We start from the raw sequence: 27,679 nt of genomic DNA, 5'->3' as shown, positions 1-27,679 counted from the left end.
AGGTCCGTCAGACAGCATAAACAAACACTCCAAGTTGGAGTGTTTTCCACAGAAAGTAAACTCAGGAACAAACACACTCACAGGAAATACTGTAACACCTTTTTTTTTTTTTTGTGGAGTAGACCATGCATTCCAGTGAAAGGTATGTTTCAACATGCAGCGAGGTTTGCCCAAGAAAAATATTACCTCCTCATCTTCCACAACTCATACTCCTATTGGACAGCTGGATACAATCCCCTTTGTTTTCAGTTCAATACAAGCATAAATTTAAACTACGACAATAACTGGCAACAGGAAATTCTGTCTTCATTTCTTTATGTATTGTATTAAGAAGTATTTAATACAATAGTAAGCAAGAGCTAGACACATAACGGTTCAAAACTATTTTCAGCATCTGCCTCCAAACAGCCGCGCGGCACAGTCAAATATTTACATGACACCCGAATGACACATGCCACTGTCACGGTGTCGTCACAGAGAAACACAACACACTCGAGATGCCTCTTAAGGAGAGAAACACCACTAAATCCTCTTAGAAGCCAAGAAACTAAAACAAAGCCAAGCTCAGACGCTCCGCTTAGTTCAGTTCAGGGTGATCAATACGACTACAAGAGAAAAGCACCACTCACCAGCAGCTGGTCTCTTTCTGCTCTAACAAAGTCAAGTGTACTGACTGCTGCTGTCTCAGGCAATGTTGGGACTATGACGCAACCTTCCAATCCATAGCTTCAGGGCAAGAGAAGAAGGAGAGATAGACAGGAGGGGAGTGAACAAGACCAAAAAAGGAGGAAGTGAGAAGGGGGGGGGTGGGAGGGGAGGGGGGGGGGGGAGTAAGAGAGAAAAAAGTTAAATTTGAACTTTCTTTCAATTCCGATTTGGACACACAAGCTGTTCCAAATTTTGACATAGAAATTGATTATTTTGAAACGGCTTCCAATTTGGTTTAAAGAATACGGAAAGGAGAGAAAGCCGGTGGGTGCCAAAGGGTACACATTGGTCTGTTGATATAAGAAGCAGATGTGAAATATGCAGACATAGGAGGAAAAACAGACTGCACAGATGTGAACGGCTCACGCAGACAGACAAAAAGAAAAAAAAGACAATTATTTCAGAGAGAAACATAACCAGAAATGTAAAAATAAATGCTACAAGAGCTATCCTGATGTAAGGTTTGCTTCTGCTGCCGTTTGCTTTTACTGAGAATGAATGAAAACTGTGACAACACAAGCTGACAAAGTGTTTCTAGAAGCAAAACACAGCAACACACTCACAAAATCAGGATATATTGTCTTTAATTAACTCACGCTAGAATACAAAAGAAGAAGCTTGATCTTACTTTATTTACCTACCATAGAAAAAACAACACTTCCCAGGAGAGGCAGCCCCCTTTGAGTTTCAGCGGAAGAACTAATCAATATCTCCGATACGCAGCAGGTGATGAAAGTTTTAGTCCCGACCTGAATCGAATTTGTTCTATAGTCCGTCAGATGAGCGTGTTTGTCGTTGCGTTTCAAGTTCCTAAAATAATCCCGAGCTTCAAGGTGAAAAGAGAGTTAATCTAACAGTGGGGATCGAAAGAACGGACGGAACGGAGCAGAGAGGCTCTCTCTCTCTGTTTACTACAGCAGTCTACTGAGAACACACACACAAACACACACCGACAGGCAGAAAATCGTCAGCCCCGCCCACCCCCACAAGCTCACACACATCCCGGCTGACTCATGTAAACTCCCACTGAAACTGATCCTCTTCTCCTGAGAATTAGCAAAGTTTTCCATGTGACGAACGGCTCTTTGACGTTGCGGCTGATTCCAGATGTAACCCTGAATTCAGTGAGCCGTCCTCAAATCTTTGCTGACCGATGGTCCCGCTTGATTCAGTGCCTGGTTTGAACTTTGACCCTGAGGTGACGGAAGGTCAAACGAGGGAGATGAGTTGGGCTCCTTTTCAAAAGTGCTGACCGGGGGAAAGAATAGGAAGTAAATCCATTCAAACACAACAGTCTCACGCAAATTACATGACCATGCACGCGTTTGTAAAACCACTTTCTGTCTGCTCAGTCTGGGTCAGTTCCCTGATAATATCATAGTGATGTAGTCAGGATTATCTCAGCTAGGATTTCCCCCTAAATGACAATGCTTTTAAGTATCAGTCAAGATAAAGTATTTTGTCAGGTGAGTCATTGCGCTGTTTTTAGCTGCATCACTGTACAATAACCAACACATGATAACAGCAGAGCAGGCCGTAAATCTTTATGAACCGAGTGTTCTCACTATGAAATGGGTTAGGGTTACTTTTTTGAACCAGACCAGACTCTGGGGTCACTTCTTTCACTTCCGTTCAGTGTGATCAACACTTTGGGTGACAGAGCTGTCAGCGGCCACGCAAAAAAAGACGCTCCGCAGTGCACTTTTATTAAGTATGTGTTAGTAAGTAATAGTAAGAATTAAGTATGACCAGGACGCACATTTAACTTCTTTGACTGTGTGATGTTTTCACATCACAGATCATGATCAAAGACACTAGTATGATGTAACTGGGCAGTAATAAATGATGTATGTAAATGTAGTATTTAAAAATGAGTATTTATAGAAATGATCTATAGATAAGAGAAAGCAGGGCGCATGAAAAGTTGAATATTTGGCCTGAAAGTGGTGACTCATAGTTGACCTCTTATTCAGCCCGAAAGTCTACAGATTTCTAACAATAAGTGGTGCATTGCAAACTGGAAGTGTGGAGTTCGAAAGACGTGGGCGTTTGCCAGGTAGAGAGGGTCTGACAAAGAGACGCTATTACGAGAAATGAAGGATCCATTGTTTTCAGAGAATACTGGGGACTAAGTCAGGATATCTCAGCTTGTGCTGCTTCCAGTTTGACCTTTCTTTTTTTATACCTGTCCGTCACAAGTCCACCAACATTACAGAGGTATAACACTCAATCACTGGAGTAGCCCTTTAAGGAAGGTTCCAGATTCTGAAAAGTAAGGACTTGCTGTTTTTTGTCAATTTTATATCATTACAAGCGTATGTAGGGGTTTTTGGACTATAGGTCGGACAAAAGATGACATTTAAAGACATGCCATTGGGTTCTGGGAAACTTTGATGGACATTTTATTGGCTAAACTGCAATTAAGGATCATTTTCTTTATCGATTAATCTTCAGATTATTTTTTGATGACGTGCTTTAGTCTGTAAAACATCAAAACAGTGAAAAATATCCACTGTGACATCATCAAATGATCTGTAATGAGAACCTGAAACCATCAAATTTGGGGCATTTTTGCTTTTTAAAAAAAGGACCTAAATGATTAATCACTTATCAAAATAGTTGCAGAATCATTTTCTCAAGTGACTAATCGATTAATCAAGAAAATCAGCAGATAAAACAATAATTAAAATAACAATTAGTCGCAGTTCTGGTGTAGTGTGGAAGAGTACAGCGTTGAGTGGGTGTGTGTGTGATCTAAGAATAAGTATGATTCATAGCATTAATGTCCTGTTAAAGTCTACTGCTATGACCACAAACACTCAGCCCACTACTCTGTTCTTTTGTCATTCAGGTTAATCCGAGATGAACCGTGTTTAAATCCACCACAATTAGCTAGCTCACAAAAACAATTCAGACCCCCGAGGCAGGGGGGGCACATGTTTGGAGAAGAGAAGGGGGGGGGGGGGGGGGGTGAACGGGTGAGGAGGGATGGGGGTGGCTCTTGAAGCCCAAACCCCACCTCTTCTTGTCTCATGTCTTCAAAACAAGGCGACCTGTTGAATCCATGTCTGCCCCGCCGCCCCCCGTTGTCAGCCTTAATTAGGGGGAGGCTATATTTAAAAGAGAGGGACAGCGGCGATGCAATTACCCTGAAGGATTAGACCCCACTGGGACTGCCATTGTTGGAGGCAAGGATGGGTGGATTGGGGGGGGGGGTGAACACGAGTGACCTTCCCTTGATGCCTGACCTTGGCATTAACCCCTGAATAACTATAAGCTCGGAATTCTTTCAAGTCTTCAAGAGAGCTGTTAAATAAAGGGGAAAAACAAAGGGAAATGTGAGCGTGAGGATAACGAGGATGAGCAAGACGGTGTGAGAAAAAAAAAAAAAAAGTGCAGAAAAAGAGAAAGGATTAAAGCCAAATATTTCACCTGTGATGCTGCTGGAAGTTCCAGGGTTTTCGTGGCTGGCTTCAGTTATGAGCGATTAAGAGAGCACGCTTCCACAGCCATAATAACACGTTCTGAATTGGAGATTTTTTCAAAGCTTATTATCGCCTCTCTAACTAAGCCGTGCAGACCGCCTCTCTCGGAGCGTTTCGTAGAGCAGTGGTTGTTTACGTTCTCAAAACACTCGCAGCAAACCAACAATTAGTGGGGTTTACTGTGAGAAGGCTCTTCGCATGCGAGGGATTTAAGGGGGTTGTTTTCTCAACCCATCCCTCACTGGGGGCCTTCTCTTAAGTCTTTGAACCCCCAGCTATATTGGTCGGCCCATGCAAGGCCGTTTCCATCGGAGCGTCAGTCAGGTACCCTCTTCCTGTTATTCCCCTGTCTGCCGCGATGCTGCTTCCTGACTGGGATGCTCTTGGGGGGTTGAACTGGCGTCAATGGTTACAACCCCCCCCCCCCCACCCCTTTCTAGTGTTTGTACTTTCCTGACGAGACATTGTATGTAATGACACACATAAGTCAGTGTCCGACTTGTTTGTTATTGCTAGATGTCTGTCAAACTGATTCTCTTTCCACCGACGCTGACGGACAGGAATCCCGCTTTTCCGCATTTCAGTGACATTACATCATTATTTTGGATGTTTGATCTCAAAACTCAAGAGGGGCTTCTTTCAACACAGTACAAGAAATACCTGACAGTTGCATTTTTACATACAGACATGGTGAACAGAGTTTAAAACCAGACTTTTGCTGAACAGTGTCTTTCAAAGGATTCTCTAGAGTCAGTTACTTTAAAGCTGCTCTAATGAACATTTTATTATTGGCGAGTCATACCTTTTAAGTTGATATGTTAGCTTATTTATACATCCAGCAGATACAGAGCATCCTTCGCATTCATTTGGAGTCGTGTTTCTGGGCACCGGATGAATCTAAGTCCAATATTCACCCTCCTTTCTGCTCTGCTTTTGGTCGACCGACTCGTGAGGGAAATGATTTGGCTCTTTAGCTGCTAAATGCTCTATTTTGTTAACAAGCTAGTCGCTAATTTTGTCTGTCACGTAGGTTTTTAGAGCCTTCTCGCTTAAAGCAGACACATTGTGACTGAAAATAGCGCCGATGAGAGCAGTGACAGTGAATCAAAACATTAATTGCGGGCCAGAAATCCATATCAATGAGCTGAAAGACAATTAACTGACTGTAGAGCTGAGGGGAGCTGCTTTAAGATTATACTGTTACGTTTTTTTATGTAACAAAGCGATCACGCAATTTTTGGTCGAACACAATTCCTCAGAATCAGTAGATGTTGTTGAAACACTCCAGGCAAAAAGTGATTAAACATATTTTCCAGTCAATAAACAAAACTATATATTAATCATGGCTGTGATTTATACTTTCTCATCAGTACAGTATAGTAGTAGCACTACAGTAACTGGTATCTTCAGTGATGTTAGGTGACGGTGGTCTGGCATAAAATGAGTCACAGTTTCAGCATCATCAGCTTCTCTACGTGGACCATCATATGCCGTTTAGCTGGAAAAATACAGCTGGGCGGAAGAGGCTCTCATTGGTTCACAGCTGTGTGTCTATACAAGAGAGAGCCGAGAGCCTGTCGAAGCATGCCGGGGTGGATGCGATCCACACTGTACCCGTCTTACACCACTTGAAAGAGGCAGGAATATCCATATAAACATGGAAGTATCATGTATGAGTAATGGCAACACAGACGTTTTTGTTCTGTATAGATTACACATGCTGTGTTGTTTTACAGAAAAAAAATCTGTTTACGTGTATTGTATAATCAGATTAGCTGGAACTCAACACAAAAGCTTATTCTTAAGCAAGACCGGTGATTGATTCACTCCTTCCAATGCAGTAAAATCATTTACAAGATGTTTCATACATGTGTGGCAACAAGCCAACTTACTGTTACGTCAAACCGTTCATAGTCACAAACTGATTACGGAGTCGAAAATATGAGGTAAACACAATAATAAATGCTTCTCAAACAGGCTTTAATGCTTGAATTTGGTGAGTTTGTCAATGGTAATACTGAATCAAGAACGATGTGTTAAAATGCAAGAAAATATTGGTCGTCTGGACCAGAAAAGTCTGGTCCAGACTGCACTTTTTCACCAAATGAAACACTCGACAGGTTCACATTCAGGCTGACTGACACGACTTTTCATTTTTAATGATTTTTTAATGCATTTCAGCTTTACTGGGAAGTTTACAGGTCTAATTAAAAATCCGCTACATGGTATGACACCTCAGCCAACTGGGCCACAACGTGTTGACTGGATCTCTGATGGCAGGTGTATCCAAGTCCTGATTTAATCATTACACAAAGAGGCACACTGTATGTGATAATGCATTTATAAAATGTCATAATATTTAGTTTCTTTCAAATGGAACTTCCTTCTAAAAGGCACGGATATGGTCTAAAAGGGACACTAAAATGGACAGCAGGGCAGATAGCGGACGCTTCTCTGTTTATACTTTTGGTATTTGCGTTCATACTCTATCCTGATTGATACTGGAATTATGAGGTCGACATAGATATCAATATTGGGGAGTTTCAAAAACCTGATAGATATCAACATTAGTATTTTCTTTAACACCACATGATCAACACAATACATTTGTTTTTTTGAAGAATTGAAACTAAGAGACATTCATTTTACAGTTGAAAAATTAACTTGTTGGAGTACTTTGGTGACACCTCTTCTGTACTGCAATTTCTTTATTTATAGGCCAACACCAATACATCTGCAATAGGTTAATATCAGCCACTATAGCCTGGTCGTTTTATCAGTCATACATGTGCAGTTGTTGCTGTAGTTCCAGGAAGTTTGAGTACTATGGTGCCTTGGTATATGTCACATCCACACCTCTATGTATACCATATTTCCTGTAATAGTGGCCGATAGTCAATCAAAAGCCGGGTCTCTGATAATGGCCGAACAAATAAAGGCCAGCCCCAAAAACAAGCAGAGGAAAAAAAAAACAAGGGTGGATAAACTCCTGGTGCCTGTTATATAATGTGCATGCCAGTTAAACATAAATACGGCAGTAGTTACCTGGATGTCAGTCCGGTTCTATGAGTACATGCTGACAGACGAATGTCACAGAGAGGGGGAGGGGGGCGGAGGGGACGCTATCGTTTAAATATGTGGATAACAGCGCATATTTTAATAATAATGACGGCAGCGACACTACATGAGCATGGGTAACTAGGGTAACCAAGGTAACTTGGCGTTCCGGGTGAAACTCAACGCTAGAATTATTGTTCTGCATGTCGAAGTAAGTGGATTACTGTAATTACTGGTAACGCAGTAACAAACAGAACTAGATCAGAAGGAGGCTTCTTACTAAAATATGAGCAAATATACTTATCAAACAGAGGGAATTAGAAATAAAGGCGTCTGTAATATACTGTAAGCCTGCTTCCAATAAAGCCTCTGCAGTTGAGGTAAATAAGGGCCCCAGCCACTATTAAAGGAAATGCTTGAATGGGAAAATGTGTCCAAATCTTTGACTTCGGTACTGTAAATATATTGAATAATGACAGAAGCATGAATAATACATGAATTGGGGACAGTTAAAGTATTTCAATCAAAACTATTATTGACACTAACAGGCAGTACAAGTAGTCAAACTATCGACCAAATCGCAGCAGTGAGTCTCACTAAACTCTACAAGCAGCCGTGAATAGTATCCACAAGCTAACGAGCACTGAGTGTAATGTGAACCGGTGCACACACAGTACTCAAGTGAGGTTTTAACTCTGTTCAAGGATGTAATGCTCCTGTAATTTGAGCTTTCAGCCATTTCCGTTAAAGCAGAAGCCTGTGTGAAGTAGCTTTAGTAACAATAATCAGGAAGGTAATGAACCCCTAACTTTCTCATCAGTCTAGAAGCAGAAAATGTGTCTACTGAGAGTCCGCTGCGTGTAGATGTGAACCAAAGTGAATCACGACAGCGTATGAAATGCTGGAAATGAGCGTGCACGTTCTCCCTTCCTTTAATAAACAAATTAACACCAGAGTCTCTCAATGGTCAGCTTCATGTTGAAAAGTGATTAGGTAACTTTTCCTCAGCTCCCCCTGATGTCCAAATGACTCCAGAGTCATCGGAGCACAGCAGACCACCATTTCCATTAGTGAGCTTGCATTACTTCATAAAGTAAACTTTCCGAGACCTTTACAGTTAGAGCTGAGGTCACATCTTTTTACATTTTTGTTCCCAGAAAACCAATTTAGAGACCCTGTAGTCTGCAGTCAGTCAAGTTACTAAAGTACAATACAAGCTGTGAGACGTACATGTGGGTAGCAATCAAGCAAAACTGATGAAAATACTGCATTTTCCCTGTTCTCAAGTGAATCAACTGTGACAGCTTACTTAAGAAAAAGGATGGAAACATTTTAGTTAAAAGTTAAAATGAGTATTTCCATAAAATTCATGGCAGTTTTTGCCCGCCAAGATCTTTTCAATCATGTACCCGAAAGAACCAAAGAGTGATGAGGAGGAGAGAGGCAGCGGAAGGTCGGGTAAATTAAGAGGAAACACACAGCTGGTTTAAAGAGCGCTATGGCTCATAACGTACTGAGTGATTGACTGCTACCACCTTGCAAGAGAAGCGAATTCCTGCAGGCTGAAGGACGGACATCACTGAGCGGGTGGGAGGGTGTTAGTGTGACTGCATGACACCCAGAACTTAATCCATCTGTACCAGGAAACGGCACCTAATACCTTGCACCCTTCAGCCCCCTTGACACATACAGAAAATGGGCATCCAGTCCGATGATAGTGTTTACTTAACAGCTTTAGCAGCTCCCTGTCAGTGTCAGTTAGGTGAGATTTTTCAGCCAAGGACAGCAGTGGAACAGAAAAGCAAGGTTAAGTCAGTCAGTAGAGCTAGTTGTACTTATAAACGCTGTATTGAAAATTATTTTTGAGAAAGAAGAATGATTCAACTACTAGTAATGAGGTGATTCTGGTGAAAATTATGTTCATTATAGGGCTGCGTCTGTGCTTGTCTGACTGACATGATGTTACATCAGCAAAAGATTACTCATAATATGTGACTGAATGGGGACGAGAGAGAGAGAGAGAAAGAGAGGGCGAAAGAGAGAAAAGACAGAATGGAGGCCAAAAAAAAAAACACAATGGAGGTGAGAGTGAGTGACAATGTGAGAGAGTGGGAGCCCAAAAGTTAAAGCCAGCAGACTTTTCCTCATCCTTTCTGTCTCTCTTCACGTTATTCCTGTGCCTCCAGCTGTTTGGGCTGGGAGGGACCCGTTGCCAAGGAGACCCACACCTTACCAGTTGTCTTGTCTGGTCCTGTCTCGTCAAAAGCTGAGAGTGGGAGGGAGTGAGGGAAGTAAAGGAGACGGGGATAGAAGTGAAGAGGAGGTGATCAGGGATAATAAGTCCTTCTATGCGGGAGTCTGGATCCAGGGAGCAAGCTCAGACTAGCATTGAACGCTAACCAACATAATCTGAAGTGAATCCCTCCGACTCAGCCAAGAGCTAACTCTGGATTGAACATCACCTGCCAGTTGGACACCTGCAAGCTGATTTTAAATCCCACTGACTTATAAAAAAACCCCCCAAAATATCCAAATAAAGCCTTTGCGAGTAACCTTTGAGCGCTGTTGTGTAATGTGATGACAGAGCTGAGCTACGGCAGCACAAGCACAGAGGGTGACACCTGGTGTGATTTCGGTGAATTATGATACAGGTGAACTCATTCAGTTCCAGGCCCGATCGTTCCGCGACTGGAGGAGACGCAGCGCCGTCTGGAGCTGATATATGGCAGCATAGACCAAAGGCAGGCCTGTCTGGGAATAAAATGGTTTAAATGCAGCACAGGAGCGGCCAGAGAGAGGAGACAGGAGAAGATTCTCTCTCTCTGTCTGTCTGTGTTTGTGTCTGCTCTGTGTCCTGTTGCCAAGCCGCAGGCATATCAAAGAGAGACGATTCGGAGTACTTTCAAAAAACTCAAAGTGAAATACTAAAAGTTTTGTTTTTTTTTTGTTTTCTGAGAAAATTCTTTGATGCATCTTAATATGTTTTTTGTTCCCATTCTTCCTAGAAATGTGCCTCTCACTTGTCAAGCGAAAGCAGAGTGAGCCACAGGCCTGTCAGTGCTGCCATGACGTTGCCCCCTGCTGTTTAAAGCTTGTTACAGGCAACACATGAGGAATTCTTGAGCAACAAGCCATAAGATTGAGTTAAAGGAGAAATACACTCTTGACACTGTGTGCTAAATTTTTATTTATTTATTTTTCTAGTCTGGAAATCCCAGAACTAACATGACTCACCTTCTCCGTGTTGTTACTTCACACCTCAAAGTCATAAAATCACCTGAAATATCGGAAGTTGTGACATTTTGGAATATAGTTTCTTTTACTAGAAGACAGAGAGGATCGCTGTGGGTTGGGTCACGCATTGAACAATAAGTGTAAACAACAGTGATGCATCATGATGCATCATGATGCAGCAAATCAAGGTCTTAAAGTCAACTGATCAATCTAAACATTGAGTCTTTTCTGATTACAAAGCCAAGAAATAATAAAAAGGGCGCAACATTTTGGTAACGTGTCACATTAGCCTTCCCTATTTAGCATTTATAAGCAGCATATAAACATTGAATTAAAGTTACGAAGATTAGCTGATTAATTGATCAGCAGCAATTATGCCAAAAGAAATGCCAAAAATTTCCTGGTTGCTGTTTCTCAAATGTGAGGATTTGATAATTTTCTGTGTCATACATGACAGTAAACTGAATATTTTGGTGTTTTGGACTGTTGATCAGACAAAACAAGACATTTGAAGATGTCAACTTGAGCTCTGTGTTATTATAACGGGCATTTTTCACTATTTTTTGACTTTTTATTATAGAGGCTTGACTTTTTAAATCAAGAAAATAATAAGTAGATTAAACAATAATGACAATATTCAATCGTTGCAGCCCTACATTGAATAAAATGTGACACACTATAATGTAATTGTTAGGAGATATAAGTGTGTATAAAATATGTCTTCCATCAGACAAGTTATAATTGTTGACAAATATTTAATGTTAATAATCACTTAAAATGCCCTTATATCTGCCTACAACTACATTATAGTGTGTTATAAACCTTTCGTTAAGTGTTTGTATACTGCTAAATGCTAAATAGGGGCAGTTAAAATAAAGTGTTACCAACATTTTGTGTAGGTTCTGCATTTTACAGAGCTGCATGAGAAGAAAGAAAATATCCTGAAGACACACAGCTGCTGACATTAAGTCAAGGCCATGAACACAAGTCATTCTTTCAACTAGTACCGTAAAAACATTTAAAGCTGCTATAATGAATATTTTTATATCAACGATGGAACAAATGACTACTTAAAATGTGAAAGAGGTCACTCGTAGTGACAAAGAGAATTATCCCCCGACTCTGCAGTTCCTCTCAGCTTTACGGAACGGTTTAGCGTCTATCAGCTGTGGGTTTTTACGGCCCACAACTGTTTTGGTTTTCTCTCAGTTCTCTCATGAGTATTGTTTTCAGTCACGGCAGGCAGCTGTTAAAGAAAAAAGCTCAGACTGTACACTACCTGTCCCAGCACCAAAAAGCAGACAAAGTTAGTGACTACCTGGTGACCATAGTGGAGCCTTTAGCATTACATTTGCCATGTGACCAGAACCACGACCCCAAATGAGTGATAGTGTTGCTCCGTATCTGCTGAATGAGTCAACAGGATGCCGTTCGACTTCACATTAGTCATTTCAACCATAAGGTGTTAATGAAGTCAGTGTTGTGTTTACAGCTTGTTCTGCTGCCTCCGTAGAGTTAATTAAGTTTTAATTACTGTTGACAGGAACAGCTTAGTTGCTTTCTACTGTTTCATTTTAAGAGCTGTTTACTCTTAAAATTGTGTTTTAATCATATCAAATTGTTTGCAAAATGAATGTAAGAATTGTTGATGAAACAAATCAAATAATTGTTATTCTGATTATGAGAATCCCTGCTAGGTAAACAGATTGAAGCATCTCCTTAGTGACTCTTTAGTCCCTCTTTTGTCTTTTTTAGCTCACTCCGCATCTGCTGCCATCCTGTCCCACTGTGCCAGTCCAGACTGGGCCAGCAAGTCTTTTCCTAATCTCCTTACATAATAACATCAGCCCTGACCTTGACCAAGGAGACGGATGGCGTCAGACATGCTTCGCGCCCCCCCCCACTGTGCCACAGCGGGTCATATAAACACAAAGACATACACAAACTTTAAAATACGGTACATGAAGTCGCCTTCTGCCTCATTCAAAGCCGATACCCTAAACAGGAGGGACTTTGTCATGCGGACGGGGCCAGAGAGGTTCAAGTGTTTTTGTCTTGCAGGAAAAGTGAGGTTGGGAGACTCAATAACGTGAGGAGCAGGGAAAGAGGCAGCGAGGATAGTTCAGGTTAAGCTCTTTGGCTCTCTCCATTTCCCCCCACTTTATTATTCTCAGTTGCCATGGAGAAAAACTATATATAACCGTAGCTCTCCATGTGCTGTCTGAATTCACCGTATTTTCTCTCTCTCTGTCATTTTCCCTCTCTATTGTTTCCACGGAGAGGACAGCAGAGGACAACATCTCCACTAAAAGGGAAAATCCGTCTAATGCCCAGCTCTAGTGGCAGGAGGGAGACGTCGGGGGCAGAGCCGACAAACCAAAACAACCGAGCGACCAGCCAGACACTATGTCGGTTTCCCTTGGTCTTCTGGCCAGACTCCCATTTTCAGAAACCAGTGGCTTCAAAGGAATAATTCATTTCACAGTCTAGTGGCCAGACACAGAGCCCCGACACTCACGCCCCTTTTAACACCTAAAAAGAAAAGCGGCTTCGCCCACTCTGCTTCACCTTTCACTGTGTTGTAATGAAACAGAGAGATGCAATTATGTTTAGCTACAGCCGATGTCAAAAGCTTAGAGGGACCGATAGGAGTTATAGACACAAAGTCAGGGTGTCTGCAAGTGGTTCATTTTTAGTTTCTGCAATTTTTGAGAGGAGATTTGTTGGCTTAGGGTCCTTAAAGAGGATCTATCATGCACATTTCCAGGTCAATATTTATATTGAGGCTCTACTAGAATATCTTTGTATGATTAACAGTTGAAAAAACTGCTTATTTATCTTACACCGACCCTTAATGCAGCCCCTCATTTCAGCCTCTGTCTGAAACAGGCCGTTTTAGCTCCTGTCTCTTTAAAGGCCCCACTCCTGTTCCGATTGGTTAGGTTTGGGGACTTTTGTTGTCAGGGATACAATAATAACAACTTGGTTAACGTTGGGGAATAATTATGGTCACGAGTAAAAGAAACCAACGTCCACTTTTTGGCAGGAACCGGGAAGCTGTTGATCCATCTATCCACCCCGACCTCCTCTCTCTGCGGATGTTGTGGCTCTATAACAACATCACACTGTTTCTTCCTTTTGTTCCCAACGGACAAGACTTGTAATTCTTACAGCCACTGAAGAGCTTTGTGAGTGGAAGATGAACAAATGGTGTTTTGGGGCTCTAAAACACAATGTGCATGCTTGAAATCCCGCAGAGGATCTTTGTTGCATGTTATTTCCCCATTTTCTGTCAGCTCTCTACTGTCTACTGGCTAATAAACAAATAAAATGCCAAAATAAAATCACCAAATAGCATTTTTACTGTCATATAAACATGAAACATAAGAGCTGAAATATAAGAAGACACATTTTTTTCTGGATCTTGTTAATAATAAGACTTTTCAGGGACATGAAGACACAGTTAAACTTGGTGACTGTCCTTTAGGTTTAAGGGTTTTACCTTAGAGGCCCTCCGTCGCTCGGGACACTCAGGGTGCTGGCACACCACCCAATCCTCCTCCTGGACGGGCTTGTCATCTGAAACAAAACATACAAGTCAATTCGAAATCTCTCTTTATCACTAAATCACCAAAGCAGCCACCCAAGCCTTCTGACACATCCATTAACACACCTTTCTTGGTAAAGCTGTAAAAACACGGACTGAAGTCGCTGCCTGTGTTTATGTAAGGACGGAATGAAAAAAAAGGGGGGGGGGAAGGAGGTGGGGGAGGGAGGGAGAGCATAAGAAACACTCTCACGCAGTAATGGAGACCGAGAAGTCATGTCATAAAATGAAAAAAAAGAGAACTTTAGTTAAAGAGATTTCGTGAAGGAAAAGTAAACAGAGGGAAGAGGGTGGGGTGTGTTGTTGGGAGGAGATCAGAGAGAAATGAATAATGACTAAAGAGACAGGAAGAAAATGCAGCAAATGAGAGGAAACCCCGTTCTGCTTTTTTTGCATGAAAGTGCACTCGTCGTGGGTAAATTGTACTCCGCTCCGCAATAACAAATCACCGTTGTCAAATAAACCTCTAAAATCTACTTGACTAGTCGGCCGACGCTGCATCGAGGGTATGATAAAAGACGGTGTTTACGTCTACATCTTTCTACATGTACACACACGATAAAGATATCATAACAGAGACCAGGAGCGCACCAATATTTATCTGTCTACCTAATGAGAAAAACAGAGAGTACATGAGCAGGGGGGTGGGAGTATGACAGAAAGAGCTGAGGGGGTGGCAGGGAGGGAGGACAGACGGTAAAGGTGCTGGTTGCAAAAAAAAAAATCCCCAGTTTCCAGGCATATGACAAGACTTTGCAGCAAAGCCTTTCCGGCAAGCTCTGATAACCTGTTCTTTGTAATGTCACCTCTCCCTATTTGGCCACTTATGAAATATCATTACTAAATCATCAGGAAAAAAGAGGAACCTCTGCTAGAAAATGAAGTCACTTAGTGGCTGAACTTTAAGGCGTACTTCAAACAATAATTTGTCACCATGAAAGAAATAGTAAAACTGCAGAGGCCCCGCTCTGAGCCGCTGTACAGTCACTTTGAGTCATCCACTTGGCTACAGCTACACTGGCAGGTCAAAGGTGCTTGTGGGAAAAAAAAGAGAAAAACACTGTAATTGGTGCATACCGCACAGCCCGCGGCCTCCCCGCTCGGAAGAGAAGGGTCAACCTGTCTACGGTGAACCTGCTCGATGGGAGTAAAAACACGGAATGAAAAAAAGCCTCTTTGCGCACCTTTCAACGATCCCACTGAGGCAGAGTGTATTTTGTCAAACTTCCACCACCTTCCGGGAAAAGGTCTCTCCTGTGTCTGTCCTGTGTCGAGACGTGCGCTCAGCTCTGACTGTGGCCTCTGCCAGCGGGCCTCAGGCTAACGGCTCCCTCAGGGTTTACAAGCAGCAGGCTGCAGAGGAAGCCTCCAGATTTTATGGAGTCTTTCCCAAAGAGGCAGAACCGTCTTTACCGCAGCGAGACTACTTCCAATGGATGAGTGTTACTTTGCCTCGTTGGTCTCATCGTAGGGATGTGGTAAACACACCTTGTACCTGGTTCGTTTAAACATTTTAAGGATGGAGTATGCTTGAAATGAAGCGGTTCATACTGAGTGTCTGAATGTGTTTATAAACCGTTTCATAACCACTGCAGTTAACCTCTGCTATATGGAGCTTTATAGTGTCTTTCTGCTCATTGTTTTGGTTTTCCAGCCCGCAACTTTACAGATTTGGTTTAGTCTTACTGCTCTAATTAGTGTCATTTTTGGCTGCGGCAGGGAGCTGTTTTCAGCGAGATGACTGCAAACTCACAGTGACACACTGACAGACAATGTCAGCAACTAGCTAGTGGACACGGTGCAGCATTTAGCAGCTCAAAATACAGATATTTCACTTGAGAGTTGGTGGAGACCAAATCAGAGAGAAAGGCAAATGAATGCTAATGTTGCTCCGTACTTGCTGGATGTGTAAATGGGCAACTGTTTGCTGCAACTAACGATTTAATTCATTATTGATTAATCTGCTGAATGTCAATTAATTTATTAATTGTTTAGTCAATGAAATGTTGAAAAATAGTGAAAAAATGGCATTCATAATCTCTTGGAGCCCTCAGTGATGCCATCAATCTGCTTGTTTTGTCCGACTAACAGTCCAAAACCTTAAGATATTCAATTTACTGTCATACTTGACACAGGTTGTGACCAGAGCACAGTTGGCATTTTTGCTTCAAAAGCAACTGAAACAACTAACGATCGACTGGATCAACTAACAAAACTAATAGACTCTAGCTAGCAGTTCACTAGATCAACTTAAAAGGTGATAATATGTCAGTGCTGTGTTTACAGCATGTTTCCAAAGCCCCGAAGTGACCAAAAAAACAGCTACTGCAGGTTTAAAATGCATCTGCTTTACACTAATATTAGGTGCCACCTGTTGCGTCGACAAGCAAACGAAGCAGCAGAGGCACCACATATAAACTTGGCTACATAGGTTGTATTCAATTATGTTGCTTCTCATTCAAACTTGATTTTTAAAATACATTATTACACCCTGTCCTGAACTCTAGCCTCTCTTCGCCCGTTAACGTCTTTGTCTGATTTTTCCACTGATTGAAGCACTCCTCATACTTGACCGTCTTATTGTGTTGTGGAATAACTTTATTATCTGCTGGACCTCCATCTTCTCTCCTACTTGCTCATATCTTGCTGACTCTCCCTCTTTCTCTCTCTCTGATGAACTGGAATTCCTGAACTCAGCACTGCTGATTAAGCCAAAAGCAAACACAAGCACACACACTATACACGAACACACGTGACAGCAGACAATGAGCTTGCACACTAAAGAGACAGCGGAGCATCCCATCTACGCAGCTCTCACCACAGAGAGACACTGCCTGGGGCAAAGACCCATTACGCACCCATAAATATCCCACACTACAGTGGAGGCAAGTTTGAAACGATACGCACTTGAACATGCAAGATGTACTAAGTATTCTCTTCGTCAATCCCCACTTCTTCATTTTGCAACCATAATGAGACTGTGAATGTGGTTTTAAAGTAGAAATTAGTCACGGTATGCTTTTTCTTTTGATTAACTTGCTGTTTCTGTTCCATTTGTGGTTTCCAGCTTCTCAAAGTGAGGATTTGTGTTTTTCTCACGATTTCGAATTCTTGTAAATTGAATACCTTGATATTCTGGACTGCTTGATGGAAAAAAAAGCACTTGAAGACATCACCTCCGGCGCTGGGAAACTGTAATTTTCACAATTTTCTTTCATTTATAGAATAAACCATTAATTGCTTAAAATAAGCAAGACATAAACTGATAATAAAAAGAAGTAATGAGATGTAGACCTCTAGCATTCAGTTGCTGCGAACAGGTTTTTGCAGTTATGACAGTTAACAAAGAACACAATACACACCTTGTATGAAATGTGTTTTGTCACTGATTGTTTCTTTAAAGCGATTATGATCCATATCTTTATAACAACAATGTATCAAATGGCAATGTGCAATATCAGAGGTGTTGAACCTACAGAGAATCATCAGTGACTCTGCAGCTCCTCTCGGCTTTACGGAGCTTTATAGTGAGTTTCAGGCTCATTGTTCAGCTGTCTGGCTGTAACTTTACAGTTTTGGTTCACTCTCATCACTCTCATAGCATCGTTTTCTCCACAGCAGGCGGCTGGTGAACATAGTGGAAACTCCTCTCTTCCGGTGATGGGGTCAATGCCTTATTAGCATCATTAGATTTGAAATATTCAGTTGGCGAGGAAAAACTTGATCCTTAAAGCTTGCCGCCCCAATTGCATTGAGCCACATAACGTATATATTGAAGCTTTCTGTCTTATCTGGTACCGTTCCCACGGTTTGAAAGGCTGCTTACGTGACTCCTTTACATAAAGGCGGTGAAACAGCTATGCTTACCAATTATAGGCCTGTCTCTAAAGCGCCATGCCAAGCAAAAAATACTAGCATCTCTAGTAAATGACTTAAATCATTCATTTTGGCACATTCTATTTTAAGTACACACCAATCTGGTTTTAGGGAAAAGCACAACACTGTTACTGCTGCCACTCTTGTTTTAAATGACATCATTTCAACTTTGGATAATAAGAAACACTGCGCAGCTCTTTTTTTATTGACCTTTCAAAAGCATTTGATGTGCTGATCATGCTTTGCTCCATAATCTCAAATCTTTTAACTTAACTTTTTAACAATTCGTACATGTTTTAATTGATTTTGTTGTTACTTTATTTATTAACTGTATTTATATGTATTGTTTTAATTGATTTGACTTTTTTTCTAGCTAAAAAAATGAGGTCTTCATCCTCATTGACTTTTTAGTTTAAATAACGACATGTTAATTTAGCAGCTAAAGATCCAGATATTTCCCTCATGTGCTGGTAGTGACCGACTAATGAGGAGCTAAAGGAGAGTGAATACACAACTCAAACTGAATGCTAATGTTGCTCTATAACTGCTGGAGGTGTAAATAAGTAAGTGTTTGCTCACAAGTTCAACAAATCAACATTGAGGAGAAATCTTCCTGAGGAAAACCAGGTTTCTTGTTTATGTTACAGTTAAGAACTAAGCTTACTGTAACCTGGTTACTGTAAGTGCATAGAAACACACGGATTGTTAGTTAGCTAGCTAGAGCTGATAAAACCTGCCAGCAACAGCAACAGTAGACAACTAAAATAAAAAAATTACTTTGAATTTCAAGTAGTAGATGTACCTGTATATTCTGACAATAGATTGTATATAAGGACAGACATAGCAAGGTGTGATGTCATCCATAGGTTCATTGGAGTTAGCTTGAAGCCTCGAGTTGCTGCTAACGGTCGGCACCATCTTTTCCTTTTGGAGCCAGGACCTTCCAAATAAGGAATGCAGGGTGTTGCCTTTCACGCTCTGGAACAACACCCTGCTACCTCGGACCGAAGCTAATGCTAGCTTCCTCGGAAAGCAGAGTGGGGCACATTTGGGCTAACATATCAAGTCAAATGAATCCATGTGAAATACTGTGATAATAGTTTGACTCATTGCGAGTCCCAGAGCCAGGGGAGAGCAGCAGGTGAGCCAACGTCCACACGGCAGATATCAAAGCTAGTGTAAGTCTTCACATCTTATTAACAGAGCAATAACTTCCAAAATGACCATCGGCACCCTTATTAGATGGACTGAAATTAGCGATTGAGACCATAATGATTTGTTGAAAAAATGTATTGACTTAGTATTTCAAGAGAGAGGTTGACGCTTGGCCCGGCTCCAGTGATGTCTCTCTCACCTCTGAGGTTCACCAGAGCCCAATGTTTAGGTCAGGAGAGGCCGAGCCGAGCGCACGTTTAGCCGTGAGTCTTACACACGTTTTTATGAGGAATGTTAAGAATGCTTCACTTGTATTTGGTGAGGTCTCTTCATGGCACATGGAAGAGAGATGGCAAGCTTATTCTTCTGTTTGCTTAAGCTTCGACTCCAATCTTCATTTTCACATAATGTTTGCGAGAGCCTCCACTCACATATACGCCCCCTCCGTAATGTTACATACACCTCGTTGCCAGGAGATGGTTATGAAAAGACGAACACAGATGGCAGGCAGGCGGGATGGCATACGGACAGGGAAAACTGGCAAAGAGACGGCCATATCAGCACATGCAGGGTTGCAGACAGACCAAAAAAAAGTCAGATCATAGAAGATATAAATGTAGAATGAGTAGACGAGAGGGTGAGGAAGCCGTGTAGGAAAGAGAGGCAGGTAGGGGTGTTGGATGCTGGCTGATAGATGGACAGATTTATAGGACAATGCAAAATCAATTGCCAAGTACAGAATTCAAACTTTGGCCAAACTATCCAGTTTCAAGATAAATGGATGAAATTTACCACCAGCCATCCAGTACATACTGTATCTTCTGTCTCTCAAATTAACAATTAATATTCAAGTTTTTAAATTAATTTTTATATCACTTCTAACCAAATCTAAACATGGTGGACAGCAATTTTGTTGAAATTTTAACAAACTACTGATGAGCTGACTAATTAGTTAGTTTTACAGTTTTCACCCATTTTTACTATCTTATTTTAGTTAGTTTAATTTTATTTTAATTAGAGCTCAAACAATTAATCGACAGAAAACTTAATGGCAACTATTTTTATCATCAATTAATTTTTTCATTTTTCAAGCAGAGGTGCCAAATTTTCTCTGATTTCAGCTTCTCAAATATGAGGATTTGCTGCTTTTATTTGTTTTATGTGATTGTAAATAGAATATCTTTGGGTTTTTGGCTGATGTTCAGATTCAACAAGGAATTTAAAGATGCCACCTTGGGCTTTTGGGAAATTATAGTGGGCGTTTTTCACAATCTTCTGACATTTTATAGACAAAACGATTAATTGATTCATTGAGAAAATGATCAATGGTGAAAGTAATTGTTCCTTTTTTGGGATTTTTTTGCAACGTATGATGTGGAACATATGGCTTATTTAAAACAAATTTGCAGATGTGGCCCTGTGGGAGCTGTAGCACCATTATCAAGAGAATTTTCTCCATATTTGGTAAATCGATTGGGACCCAACCAAGCTAAAAAAATTGTGAGCTTCAGAAAATGTAGATGCTGTCAGATAGAAATATAGACAGCAGCAGAGGAGACAGATGATTGCTTTGTGTAAAAAAGTTGGTTCAGTTCATTGTGACTAGCAGGATTTTAAGTTTGTATAACCTTTTTAGAGAGCTACTTTTCATGTACACAAACCTATTAATATCCAACATTACATTTCAAACTTGAAATCACATTTGGTGACACCTAAAAGGCTGCAATAAGTGAATAACCAACCAAACCTTTAGTACTGACACCCCCACAGTGTTCCTCTACAGGTGAATCAGTCGAGGCCTGGTGAGCAGAAGTTAAAACGTGAGCGTGTTGCAGCTGTTTCTAATGTTGGGGGTTCAATGGCAGTGTGGGCAGGACGCAACCCTCCTGCTTAATGTTGTTTTAACCCCATAGTGGTTAAATCTCGCACATGTGCATCACACACTCTCCAACCCCCTCGCTCCATCTTTCTCCCTCCTTCACCACATCTGAGCAAACCCGAGGTCCCTGCGTATAATACTGAAAACCACAGAGCAACAAGTGTAAACTGTTCCAGAGAGTGGTGGATGAGCAGTCCAGACATAAGAAAGACGTAAGTCCCTTTCACACATACAGGAACATTTCCTGCATGGGATCATGTGTGAATGGGAGCAGGCATCAATATTAAGGGAAATCTTTACTGCCAATTTCCCACCTCGAGACCTAGTAACATTTCAGGGAAAATGCCTGTGTTGTGAATGAAGGCAGTAACAGCATAAACAGTTACATCCATCTGACGAAAGACGCTTTTACGTGACCACGACTTCTTTACGGTTGCCTTGCCAATGCTTTCGTAGGTGAATTGATAACTAACAAGCAATGCGAGTTCTTTTGTTTGCAAGCTCCTTTTTCCAAGAATGTCTGGAAACTTGACAGATTCAGAAATAAGGGAGCTCCTCTCAGTCTCTTGCACCATCTTTTCTGGCATCGCCATGGCGCGTGCGAATAGGCGCATGACGGAACTGTTCCTGAATGTGACTGCATGAGTGAATAATGAAAAGGTTATGCCAGTAATTTTCTGGGAAATGTCTGAAAGAGGTTTTAAATAATATCTAATTCACTCTGCTGACTCATTTTGGAATCATTTAACGACAATGACAGTGGAAAAAACCATGCATATCAGGTGTCTACATGACTGTTGCATATTGGGTAAAACCTCAATACCCCCGTCACCATATTTAAGAGGGGTCATGAGGAGATTACTGCATGCTTTGAATTTTTGAGGGTATTTATGTCAGAAAGTACAGTAATTGTTCAAGTTCGAGTTGATTATTATATCACGGTGTGGCCTTTTGTGTCAGCCTATTCTTTTTATGGGCTTTATTGGAGCTAAACTCCAAGAAAAATAGAGGCATGTTCTGCTGTTACTGGAACCCGTGGCTGAGTATGACCTGAGGAATGCCAGTTGTACTTGTACACTGGGGATATTTTAGACTGGCTGGGATGAAGTGAAATTTTTTACTGAAACCCAAATTAATACTTACCAGCCAACCTAAGTTTGTTCATGTTGAGTCAGTTCGACAAAAGTTTTCCTTGTGTGCTTTTTTTTTTGCAATAACTGCAAAAAAAGCTGCAATAACTGAAAACAAGAAGCAAAAACAAGTTATTATGGAGCCTTGTTTCTGGCCAACTGACAAATTTAAGTCCAATATTCAGTTGGAGCTGCAAGTTGTCAACATGAACATAGCTGAAAACGGTTTCAGCCTCGCAGGCAACAAAAGTACAGATCTCAACTAAGAGCCTTTTCACACCTGAAAGTCCGAACCAAGTTGTATGCTTTTGTTACACTGTGAAATGGTTTCTGTCCTACAGATGACCAATACCCCCTGCCGATGTGGATAAGGCACCGACAGACGGCTGTCCTCTACCTCTGACCTAGGTATCGAACATAGTTCCCAAAATCTACACGCATGATCACCCTGGCCTTGCTTAGTGAAAGTACTCCAGGATGGCCTACTAACAGGACATCACTGGAGGAGGCCCACTCTGTCGGTCAAGGGCACTCGCCCGGTTTTATAGGACAGCCTTGGAGCCCTAGCCCTAACAGGTAGCCAATTAGACTCCTAATTATAAACCCTCAACTTAATATTGTATTGAAATCCGACCTCTAACATATGCACAACTGTATGTTAGCATTAGTCACTGAACCTGAACCATTATTACACTATCATTTCATTCACAGCACTAATTTTTAACTTAACAGGATTCAATAAATTTTAATCTAATCAATTTCAAAAACTACTGTCAGCCTATCCCAAGGGAGGCGTCTTTTCTTACCTTAAAAGGAACACCAGAGAACCTCGGAGATGATAAAAAAAAATACAAAAATAGTAAAATGGGGTTAGGGTTAGAAAAATAGACAAAAATACAAAAATAGTAAAATACAAAAAGAATACAAATTGAAGAGAGTCTTTAAGAGATCTCTTACAAAGAAAAAGCCTCGTCCTCTTCTCCTCTCTTCTTCTCATACTGACGTTACCATGACTTTGCACAAAATAGTGAGCTTTACCTCATCTGTCACTTTCATCAGAGTACAAGGAACTTTTGAACTTCTTCTTATTCAATTTTTTTGAAGTTGTTATCGAAGGATTTCTGCAAGATGCATGAATACAGCTACTGTATTGCCTCAGAATTTGAGGTGGTTTCCTAAGTTTTGTGGTGTTTATTTGTATTTGCATAAACCTTCTCAAAGGTTCAGTTCCCGTTTAGTACATGTTGCACAAGGTGTGCCAATTCCTCAGAAACTGGTGCAACATGTTAAGACATGTTAATTTTTCTCCAATTTTAATTAAATAAAATAGTTAAAAGTAGGCCTGAATAGAGTTTGTCTCAGCCACATATAGTGGAACTTTCAACAACTGTATACTTTTGATCCACTTATTTTTGGTGTCACATTGCAATAATGCAAGAGCACTAGAGAACTTTACGTGACATACCTACAGTATGTCCTGTTGTCATCACCTACGTGGGCTGCGTCTCCCTATACTTGACACTGATTGGTTTGTAGATAGCGTGCATCTGATGTTGGCGTGATGTCAATTCGGCAGGTAGCCTTCTATCACCATTTGAATTAATGGAGAAAAATGAATGAACAGATTCATTTTGTTACCATTATAATATTACTATGGCATTACTTTATCTTCAGGTGGCATTGTTCTCCTGTCCTCTCATATCCTCTCTCTCTCTCATCCTCACTGAAAAATACCGGGGAAGTCTCAGTATTTTTATGAGTTTTTTTCCTGTTGACTTTTTATAAATATTTCAATTAAAAACTTGGTAACGTCCTCTCCCAATGTGCTACCACAGCTCATTTTTCCTTACAGTTCTGACGATAGCATGCTGGAAAGTCCAAACCATCCAAAAAATGTTTTCACACTAGAAATGAACCGAACCGTGATTCAGTTTGATCCGGACCAAGACCACCTCTTTTCGTCGGACCAAGGTTCAGCTGTTTGGTTTGGACGGTGGTCCAAGGGAGGTCCAAACGAGATAGGTATGAAAGGGCCCTAATCTTGGAGTTTTAGCTTTAGTTTCAAATGGTGAAAGACAAACCAAAATAGATTTGAAAAGGGATTTGATGCTGGATTCAATACTCAGATTTGATCAGATTAGAGCTGCAACTGTTACTGTAATGTGAATATTTTCTGGTTTCTTTAGTCCTCTGATAATAAACTGATTATCTTTGGGTTATAGACTATCGGTTGGGACAAAACAAGATTGCATATTGGGCTTTGAAAAGCAGTGAACAAATTTTTTCTCCATTTTCTGACATTTTATTGACCAAACAACCAATTGAGAAAGTAACTAACAAATTAATCAATAATGAAAATAGTTGATAGACAGTTGCAGCCATAGACAAAATGTTAACAAACCCCAACTCTGGACAGGAATAGGGCTGCAACTAACAATTATTGTCATTATCGATTAATCTTTTGATTATTTTCTCGATTAACTAAATAACTGTTTGGCCTATGAAATGTCAGAAAATAGTGAAAAATGCCCATCACAGTTTCTTGAAGCCCTAGGTAACATCTTGAAATTGTCAAGTTTTGTCCGACTAACAGTCCAAAACGTTTAAAGTTTACTATCACGTACGACAAAGAAAGCAGAAAATGTTCAAGATTAAGTATCTGGAAACAATTACTGTTTGGCTTTTATGCTAGAAAAATGATATAAACAATGAACCAATTATCAAAATAGCTGCAGGTTAATTTTTTTTTGATCTACTAATCAATTTATAGATTCGTTCTTCCAGCTCTTGACGGGACTACTTTCTATTCTTTTCAGTTCTGAAGAAAGGGACATAATCTTAAATGAGACGCTCAGAGGCTGAATGTTCCTACAGAGTTGGGAAATGTTTTCAGGAGAAGTTCAGAGCTAATTACAGAGATGGTGAAAAGGTAAGGATCAAAGCCTCACTGTTCCCTCTGTGGCATTCCTCTTTTCCATCTCTGCCAAACAGGTCTGCCTCAGCAGGCAGCGTCCTTAAGCTGACCAGAAAGTAGCCGGATTTCCAAGAGGCCGGCTGGCAGAGCAGAGAGGATGAAGAACATTCCTCTACAGCCCTGTGTTATCACTTCCCTTTCACTAATGGCATAAATCGGGCAGCACAGCGGAAAGCAAGTGCCCCTGTGCCACGTCAAAAAAAGCACTGAGAGGAGACAGGGAAGAATTTCAGTTCAGCTATGCACTTCTTCAGTGGTAAATATTTCATCTGTGGAGCTGTTCTCATCCACTCTTTCCCTCTCTTCTCACTCATGTGAGGCTGTCTTCATGCCAGGTCACAGAGTGCTTTCCACGGAAGAAGAGAGCAATGGAAAAAAAAAAGGCTTTCCATGATGGTGCTGAAATCCTGAGCTCAAAATGCAAGTGAACCAGATCATCTGATTGTAGAGATACACATAACAATGTGAAGTGATGTCTGATTCATGTTAAATGTAACGAAGTACAGTCCATGTCACGTTAGAAGAATAAAGACGAGACTTAGTGGAGCAAGTCTGAACTACACACACAGTTTCCATTACGCTCAATAATGTTCAAGTTTTGGCAGATATTTCCAACATGAAATGATAGGTAACACTCAACTAAGTTAATAGCTTGTTATTCTTTCCTAACAATGGAAACAAGAGTCTACAGCTGTGCTGGTGACACTGTGAGGGTGTTCCTTGGCATAGTGGTGCACTTTGAAGTAAGTGCAAACATCAGCATGCCCACATGCTCACAATGATAATGCTAACATGCTGATGTTTAGCAGGTGTAATATTTACAATGTTCACCATCTTAGTTTGGCATGTTAGCATGCTAACATTTACTAATTCACACCAAACAAAGTACAGCTGAGGCTGATGGAAATCTCAGTTTTGCAGGGACTTGGTATATTGGACAAATTGCAATTTTGATGAGACATGGAAATCCATCCTTTAGTTGTTGAGATATTTCAGTTTGGACCAACCTACAGTCCAACATTAGCATCCACAGAGCCATGCCACAATCTTAGCTAAAAAAAAAAGGAAATCAAATAAAAAAAACTATTACACCTCGAGTGTCATCAACTTATTCCCATTTCATGCAATACCAATCAGAGCTGTTTAAAAACAAGGAAAATCTGTGTATACTTAAAATGCATAGTAAAACTGTCCCTTTTAATGTCTTGTTTACTTGCAGATTCAACCCTTTGCTTCACACTTTACTCTATTTTAATTTGTTACTCAGAATTTCTTACCAAAACAAACTTTAAAATGTGGTATATGAGGCATTTGAAATGATCAAAAATAAAAACAGATGGACAAACACAAACCAATCCACCATCCAGCCTCCCATTTCATTGTGAGACACACAAACACAAAGCCACCACTTAGTCAGGTGATCCACCCAGCTTACCACACAGATCATGGATGCCGTCCAGGGATGAGGACCAAGAGTAGCGCTCTATTCCAACTTGAGTGAGAGAGGACGGCAGTGCCTCCAGCTCATACGCACCACGCTTCTTCCAGTACAGGAACATTATTAAACCAGCTACCAACCACTATATGGCAATTGATATTTAACCTAACTATTCAAATCACTACCCTATAACTTAGTATCACTTATGAAACTGATAAGCCTAACCAGCCCGTGACCCCCCCCCCCCCCAAAATAATAATGATCTGAACTTCTGCAGGCAATCAATACTTCCCTCTCATTAAACATCTTTAAAAATAACAAACCTGCCAGCCCAGCTCAACTTTATTCTCTGCCAACTGCCAATATGTTCATTCAAAATCTCCACCTGCACAATTACCTCATCCAGCTAAGCTGCAAATCACTTGCTTTGAACCTTCTGTCCAAGTCTGACTGCACTTCAAGTGAGGCCAGTCCAAGTGTGCAAACAGATTTCCCTCAAGTACAATCCATTACATCTCCAGGGGACCATATTATTGATTCTAAACCTGGAATAAGCTTTATCCCTGCCATCCAGGTTTTAACAGGCAAGTCTTAAGTAGGCAGCAGGTGATATAACTGACCATACTTCTTTCCACAAAGCAAACACTAACACATGTCTCTGAACCTTCCTTTCAGTGCCTCTTCCTGTTAATTCCGTAGATTTTTCAGTTCTCCACTAATCATCGAGTGAAAGCCGCCCACCAAAATGCTACAGTGTCCTCTTCTAATCCATATAAGAGCTTTTTCTGCCTAAATTACAGACATCCAACTGCTAAAAAAAGTGTTGCAAACATATCTCTTGCAGCAAGCTTCCTTCCTTGAGCCTCAACTTTATCCATGGTAAAATTCCCCAAACTGTGCAAAACTTGTGTGTGAGGCAAGCTGCTAATGTTAAAGCCCTGTGTAGGATCTCTTGACGATAGGGGGGCTTTCGGCCCACTCCATCAGACAAGTGTTGTATTCATGCAGAGGTGAGTTGCATGCTGGGACGGGTAATCTGGGCCAATGGCTATTGGACTGGGTGACACAAAGATCTCTTTTAAACCTCCTCCTACATCCAGAGTGGACTTTCTTTATATTTTGCGCAAACTGTAATG

The 27,679-nt window shown here is 41.0% G+C and overlaps 1 protein-coding gene and 1 long non-coding RNA gene across 5 annotated transcripts in view; one reads left to right on the top strand and one right to left on the bottom strand.

The window, feature by feature from the left end:
- Positions 1 to 27,679, bottom strand: part of plekhg5b (pleckstrin homology domain containing, family G (with RhoGef domain) member 5b) — a 76,563-nt gene that overhangs the window by 36,422 nt on the left and 12,462 nt on the right. For 2 of the 4 annotated variants that reach the window (XM_042408580.1, XM_042408583.1), the window contains one exon: positions 13,987 to 14,063. In XM_042408580.1, coding sequence (XP_042264514.1) covers positions 13,987 to 14,063 — 77 coding nt within the window. Of the gene's footprint in view, positions 1 to 629; positions 700 to 1,349; positions 1,606 to 13,986; positions 14,064 to 27,679 lie in introns of those variants that run through there. The other 2 variants (XM_042408582.1, XM_042408584.1) reach the window with 2 other exon arrangements.
- Positions 23,948 to 25,822, top strand: LOC121895441. The gene is made up of 3 exons (XR_006095774.1): positions 23,948 to 24,153; positions 24,948 to 25,060; positions 25,425 to 25,822. It is a non-coding gene; the product is annotated as an uncharacterized LOC121895441 (long non-coding RNA).

This window comes from Thunnus maccoyii, chromosome 4 (assembly GCF_910596095.1).
Source record: "Thunnus maccoyii chromosome 4, fThuMac1.1, whole genome shotgun sequence".
Lineage (NCBI taxonomy): Eukaryota > Metazoa > Chordata > Actinopteri > Scombriformes > Scombridae > Thunnus > Thunnus maccoyii.
The sequence above is the reverse complement of the archived record's forward strand: the minus strand, read 5'-3'. Positions and strand labels throughout refer to the sequence as shown.